The following is a 6,838-nucleotide window of genomic DNA, read 5'->3' as shown; positions in this document are numbered from 1 at the left end:
AGAAGGCCAAGAAGGTGCGGGCGCTGTGAGCGGCAGTGGCTTCTCATCAGGCGAGGCCAGCTCGCGGCAGCAGGACTGGGCACAGGCACCGGAGGGCCTGGGCATGGTGACGGACCTGGACCACATGTTGTCAGCCCCCTCCCCCCTCTGCCGGCCCTGGCCTCCGCTCACACTCTCTGGCTGGGCCCACGGGCAGCCCCGGCCTCCCTTGGATAGCGCTCCCAGCAGGTGTCTGCACAGAGGAGAGGCTTCTCTGGCCAGACATCAGGCTCCCAGGAGCCAAGGGCCACGGGATGGGGGTGGGGGAGCCCGACCTGCCTCTCCCTGACCACTCCCATTCACCCTGGCTTTCCGCACCCCCTCCCCCACACTCGGTTGGCCCCATGTGTGATGGGCAGAGGGTGGGGAAGCATTTGTTAATAAACAGCTGGAGTTGTGCAGCCAATTGAGTCCTGTGTTCACGAGCTTTCCTGGGGTTGGAGAAGGGCCACCCTGTACCCTGTGCTCCAGCCCTCGGTTCTCACTGAGAGGGGCCGGTCACTGCCAGACCCCTCTGGATGTCCGTGGACCCCACGTTCCAGCCTGGAGACCTTTCCTCTGTGAAATGCTTCCTCACATGTGAGCTGAGAGTGGAAATTCTGGCACCTTTGTCCCAGGCCCCTGTGGTGGGTTCAGTGACAGTGCTTTAGAGACTCGCTAGTATCAGGTGTGTGTGGTACACAAAGCGCTCAGTGCACCCCCAGCGTGACTCATTTCCTGCTGCAGTCTGCCCCGGAGGTGAAAGCCAGTGTCTAAGCATCTGTGGGGCCTGAGTGGAGGGGCCACGGCTTTACCTGGCGGGCTTGTGGGCAGAGCTGCCGGGGACCCCCAGTGTGGCTCTGCCAGCAGCCTGGCTTATAACCTAGGCCGGGCCATCCTTACAGCTTCCATTTGACTCTGGCAGTGCCCCATCTGGACTGCCGGTACCTCATGGCAGAGCCAGGGCCAAAATCAGGGGGCATGGGATGGTCACTCAATCCCTCCTAGGTCAGGCAGGGAGATTCTGAGCCTGCCCCAGCCCCGCTCTGTCTACTGTAGGCCGTGTACTGTCAGGAGCAGGGCCGGCGTGGGGGAGTGGGAGTTTGGAACTGGGCTTCTCCTTGCCCAAATCCGGGTGCCTGAGGGCCTTGGCCTTCCGCCCTTCACTCTGTAGAAGCGCCCGGGCTCTACAGAAGTCTTCAGGGCAGTGTCTTGAGACCCAGCACGTGCGGGGAGAGGCAGGAGCTTGGGCAGCCTCTCTGGCTGAGGCCGAGGAGAAGCCTGGGCTCCTGGCCCTTGCTGTGGGTGTCCAAAGAGAGCCATTCCACTGACATGCTTCCTAGTGGGGGAGGGGGGTCTTCTAGGGTCAGGGCCTCTGGAACCAAAGTCTGCAGCCCAAGGGATTACTTTGAGCGTGCTTGGGTGCGTGTGCACCCCAGCGCCGTGGAGGCTGGAGAGCCAGCAAGCCCATCAGATACGGAAAAGTTCCTGGCAGTCATGCTGATATGGAATTTTCCCCATTCCAGAGTCGCTCAGTAATGGCGGGGGCAGTGGGGCTCTGACATGGCTTATGCCCCACTGGGTGACCGGTTGGTTTCACACTGCCCACAGCTGGAGCTGAGCATTCCCAGCTCCAGGGGGGCATGAGTCCCCTTCCTTAGGCCTGATCCTCTGGGGTGAAGGAGGAAAGCCTAGGACTGGGAAAAGTCAGATCCTGAGTGGGGTGCCCACATCCTGACTCACTGTGCCCTGCTGGGGACCTTGGGGAGGTGGGGTCAGCCCCTACTCCTCTCTTCCACATTTCAGATGCCAACAAAACATGTGTCCCCAGTTTGCACTGACTCTGGAGCCAGAGGCTATACCTTCCATTGAAGATAAGCAACTAGAGTAGCCGCCTCCTCCCCAGAGCTGGGCTGCCCTCACCATCACCACGCCACCCCGTTCCCCAGGCACCCTCGAATCCCCTCCGGGGCCGGGAGATCGGCTGAGCCTCAGGGTCCGGCGGCGGGACAATGGCCCCGTTGGCGCATCCGAGACAAACGCGCCTTGTTGGGCCGCGGCGGGGCGCGACGCTGCGCCCGGCGCGCTGAATGCGGCTTCTGTGCGCCCGGGCGGGCGCGGAGGGCCGGGAGGGGGCTGGGGCCTGGGGCACCCATTGGCCGCGGCGCCGGGGGGGCCGGGCCAGGCTGGCGGCCGCACCTGGCCGGAGCGGGTGCGGCGGCGGCGGCGGGGGCGGGAGCATGGTCCAGGCCCGGCCGAGCGGGGGGACCCGGCGGGTACGCCCCGCCGCCTTAGTAAGCGCCCGGGCGGCGCGGCCCGTGGCCGAAACTGCACGCCAAGCCCGAGAAGGACCGGGACAAGGTATGTCCTGGGGGCCCGGCACCCACCACCAGCTTGCACCCTGCCTCAGTCTACCCCCTGGGACCCGGCCGCGCTGCTCCACGCCCCGGAACTGGGGCTGCGCGCGCCAGACGCTGGACCCGAGAGGTACTCTACCGCTCCAGGGTCCGTGCGCCCGTCCCGGCTGACAGAGGGTGGGAAGACTGGAGCCTGATGGGGAGCAGGTTGGTGCTCACCCGGCCCTTGTTTCTTCCCCCGGCTCCTGTTTCCAGGGTTTACCCAGTTCCTGACTTGGGGTGGGTGGGGCGGGAGCTGGGCTGGAGCTGGGTGTTCATTAATCATTAATCTTGGACACGGTGCCAGAGCCCTGGGGGGAGGAGAGGCGGGGATGTTCCCTCTTCCCACCAGCCCTCCCCAGAAGAGGGGCGGTCAGAGCAGGGGCTGGGCATCAGGATAAAGGCTGGATCCCCCCTGCCTGTGGAAGGCCTTGTCCTCTGCCACTTAGCAGGCAAGGCCACGCAGGAAAGACGTGAGGGAGTGGGACAATCTCTGGGGTCCGAGAAGGGTCCCCTAGCTAAGCCAGCAATTCCCATGTTTCCTGGACCAGTGCTCAGAAAGGGGTCCAGCTTGGTCTGCCCACCTTGGTACCAAGCCGGTGCTTTGGTAGCAGCATAGAGAAAGGCTGTGGTCCCTTCCCAGTGGGGACCCCCTCCCACCTGCACAGAGCAGGAGAGGTGCCGGCACACCTCTGGCTGCAGTAACCCGGAGCAGCGGGAGGGAAGGCGAAAGGGCGGCAGGTTAGACAGCTGATCACCTGGGTTGCCCAGGTGACAGGCGCCATGGAAATCCTCAGGAGGACGGTCCAGATGGGAGAAGGCCCTTTACCAAGGCCCAGAGCGGGCAAGGGCATGGGCAGGCCTGAGCCCAAGCAGTCGCTATGTGGCGGCACTGTACCTTACCCCTCGGAGGAGCCATAATTACTAAGCCTGGGATCCCAGCGGGGGCACTGAACTTCAGGCAGATTTGGGGACTTTCCCAGAGTCGTACAGTTCAGATGTGGCTAAACGGACTCCAAATTCGGAGACGTGCCCGAGCCCCTGTTTCAGGACCCCAGCCTTGCTCAAGATCTCTCTCTTCTCTGCCCCTTTTTTGGGGTCCTAGCCTCTTCGAGTTGCCATGGCTGCCCCCAGCCCCCAGCTCAGGACCCCTCCCCCACGTGCCCCCCTAGCTCCCAGCTCTGCCTGACACTTGAGGGGTGGGCAGGCTGCTACCCTGGGAGCAGAGACAACAGAGCCCTGTTCTCAGCTGCCACCTCGGGCCGCTTCCTCCCTGCTTCTCACTCAGGCAGAGCCCTTCCTGAAGGAAGCGCCCTAAGGACAAAGAAGCATGCCCGGCTCTGGTGCATCCCTCGTCTGATGGGCGGGGGTCTGATATTGGACGCTGTGGGTCCAATCCAGCAAAGGGAGGAGTGTGTCCCTCCCTCTGGGCTCTAAGGGACTTGATCATGTCAACCGGGTGAAAGCGGCGATGATTAACCTGGGAGAAGGATACACAGACGTTGGGATTCCAGGCACGGCAGCAGGCTTGTGAAGGGTTTTTTGCGCCCCTTGGACTGAGCAAGGAATATGGACCATCCCCATTTAGGAGCCATACCCCACTCCAGACAGGGGAGGGCACGAGGGAGCAGAGCGCCCATAGGGGTCAGCGGGCTGGGGTCGGGGGATCGCCTGTTGAGGAGCGATGGTTCAGAGGAAATGGGGGTCCAGAGGAAACCTCTCTCCTGCCCGCCCCAGCCCCAGGGCAGCGATGAGGTGTGGCTTGGGCACCCCCAGTAATATTGATCCCAGTAATGCCCAGACTTGCCATGGGACTCCAGGCAAGTCCTTCCCTCTCTGTGCCTTGGTTTTCTCAGATGTGAAATCTGGGACGTGAGGACCTTGGCTCTCGAGCATGGGAGAGATGTGGGTGCTGGACTGGGGAGGGTGGCCCCAGGAGACCGCATTGGCGGGTGCTGCCTCTCCTGCCTGGTGGGTCTAGAAGGGTCAGGATAATAATCCGAGGTGTGTGCAAAGGGCTCCGCATGCCCCATCCCGTTTGATCCTCATGGAAGGTCATGGTATCCCCATGTGGTAGAAAACCTAGGTTCAGAGAGGGGAGGTCACCTGCCCAAGGTGGCCCAGCTGGGGAGTGGTGGAGCCAGATTTCTAGCCAAACTTCTCCAGGATTAATGAGGCGGGCGGGCAGATCCAGGGCATTGTACCTAGCAACTGCTCAGCTCCTTTTGAAAAACCTTTATATTTTACATATTGTTATGCAAATAAATGCATGACATACCTTTTTAAAGAAACATTTCAGTCACGCTAGAAGGTACAGAGGGTGGTACTGCCAATGCCCACACACTCACCTCTGGAGTTCTCAGGAGTTCTGAAGCTGACTGACCGCTGGATTAACCCGTGCTGCGCTACTCTTCAGTTAGGGCTGTTTTGGGGTGACTCAAATCTGTCATCAGGAGGGCTGGTGAGCTTGTCTGGATAAAGCAACGTCGGAAGACCTGTGGGCAGAGCCTCAGAGTGCCCACCGTCACAAAGCTGGCAGGTGACACCAAAGGTTATCTGTTGAGGTTGCAGGTGTGGTTACCATTAGGAGTCATGGAAACAGGTGACTCTGCAAGATCAGAAAATCTTCTGAGTCATCAAAGTACACTGACCTCTTCTTAGTCAGCTGCCAGACCCCCCACCTAGCTGCAGCCATCCCCCCAGCCAGGTGGGGGCGGTAGGAGCAAGCCGTCAGGGCTCCTTGACACGTTCCGAGGTGGTTCTGCAAGTTGAAATGTCTCTCTGGCGAGCTTCCCCTTCTCTACTCCAGCACCCCAGCGCAGAGAGTCTCAGAGAGGAAGCTTCCAGATTCTCGCAAGTCAGTCCCCCAGGGCTCCTGGATGGAGAGCCAGCCTTTCCATCTGCCCCTTCAACTGTGTGGCTCACACTTTCCAGCTTCCTCTCTGTCCCACACCCTTTTGCTGCTTCTCCCTGCTTTTGGACACTGAGGTTCAGAGAGGGAAGCCTGCCTACCGAGGTCACGCAGCGAGGTGGGGCATGGTTCAGACTAGCCACGGTTCCCTCCTCCTCCAGCCAGCCGGCAGTTTTTCAAAATGGAAATATTGTTATTTTTCATGTTTTTCCAGAGTAATACAGACTCTTTGTAAAAACAAAATTATCTGTGTGTGAATATTATGTGTGTGAAAGTGAAAGTGAAGTCGCTCAGTCGTGTCCGACTCTTTGCAACCCCATGGACTGTAGCCTACCAGGCTCCTCCCTCCATGGGATTCTCCAGGCAAGATTACTGGAGTGGGTTGCCATTTCCTTCTCCAGGAGATCTTCCCAACCCAGGGATCGAACTTGGGTCTCCCGAATTCCAGGCAGACGCTTTAACCTCTGAGCCACCAGGGAAGCTTATATGTGTGTAGCTATGTATTTTTTTCCCACTTTATTATATGTTACAGACATAATTTTCATGAATACATATGGGATCATTGGATGTATGTCACATAATATATTCTGTAAAATATGTGTTCACTTAGGTGGTGGCGAGCCTTAGCTGTGGCACGCAGGATCTTTGCCACAGCGTGTGGGCTTCTCTCGACTCGTGGCACACAGGGTGTAGAGCACGGGGGCTCAGAGCCTGTGTACTTAGTTTCCCTGCTCCTGGGCTGAGTTCCCCGGCCAGGGATCAAACCTGCATCCCCCGTATTGTAAGGCAGATTCTCAACCGCTGGAGCACCAGGGAAGTCCCCATTACATGGTATGTTCAACCATCCCCTCCTGTTGGACACTGAGGTTGTCTCTGTTTTGCTCCTTCGCTAAACACCACTGCAATGGCCTTCCTTGTGCTCCGTGTCAGATCTCTTGTTTGTCCTCTTTGAACAAATTCCCACAGGTGGAAGTGCTGGGTCGGAGGCTGGACACTTTTAGAACTACGGTATTTGCTGTCAAATACGCATCCTGAGTGGGGCTTCCCTGGTGGTGCTAGTGGTAAAGAATCCGCCTGCCTGGGCAAGAGACGTAAGAGACCGGGGTTCGATCCCTGGGTCGGGAAGCTCCCCTGGAGGAGGACACGGCAACCCACGCCAGTGTTCTTGCCTGGAGAATCCCATGGACAGAGCTGCCTGGCGGGCTACAGTCCATGGGGTCACAGAGTTGGACATGACCGAAGCGACTTAGCACACGTGTACAGACATTGTATGTACGAGCACTGTAGGGAGAGTCTTTGTGCTCTCCTCTTAAAATCTCCTCCCGTGGCCCTGTGAGATTCCCTTCCAACCACAGGAAACAGCTAGCTCTAGGCCACCCTCCCTCTGCCAGGTCCCTGTTCCTATATACCCACTGAACACACGGTGATGCCCATCGGTGGGGGAATGGGTTGAGAGGTCAGTGCTTCTACAAAATGTTCTGTAGACCATGGCTTTGGGGGCCCTTTATCTCCT

The 6,838-nt window shown here is 59.2% G+C and overlaps 1 protein-coding gene across 2 annotated transcripts in view; it reads left to right on the top strand.

Annotated features, from left to right (window-relative positions):
• Nucleotides 1-445, top strand: part of PES1 (pescadillo ribosomal biogenesis factor 1) — a 6,663-nt gene extending 6,218 nt beyond the window's left edge. The window contains exon 12 of one of the 2 annotated variants that reach the window (XM_010828777.1): nt 6-445. In XM_010828777.1, the coding sequence (XP_010827079.1) occupies nt 6-29 (24 nt within the window). In that variant the 3' untranslated portion in view covers nt 30-445. The remainder of the gene's footprint in view (nt 1-5) is intronic. The other variant, XM_010828776.1, reaches the window with a different exon arrangement.
• The last annotated feature ends 6,393 nt before the right edge of the window (nt 446-6,838 follow it).

Source organism: Bison bison, unplaced genomic scaffold, assembly GCF_000754665.1.
Source record: "Bison bison bison isolate TAMUID 2011002044 unplaced genomic scaffold, Bison_UMD1.0 scf7180017864495, whole genome shotgun sequence".
In the NCBI taxonomy this organism is placed as follows: Eukaryota; Metazoa; Chordata; class Mammalia; order Artiodactyla; family Bovidae; genus Bison; species Bison bison.
The sequence above is the reverse complement of the archived record's forward strand: the minus strand, read 5'-3'. Positions and strand labels throughout refer to the sequence as shown.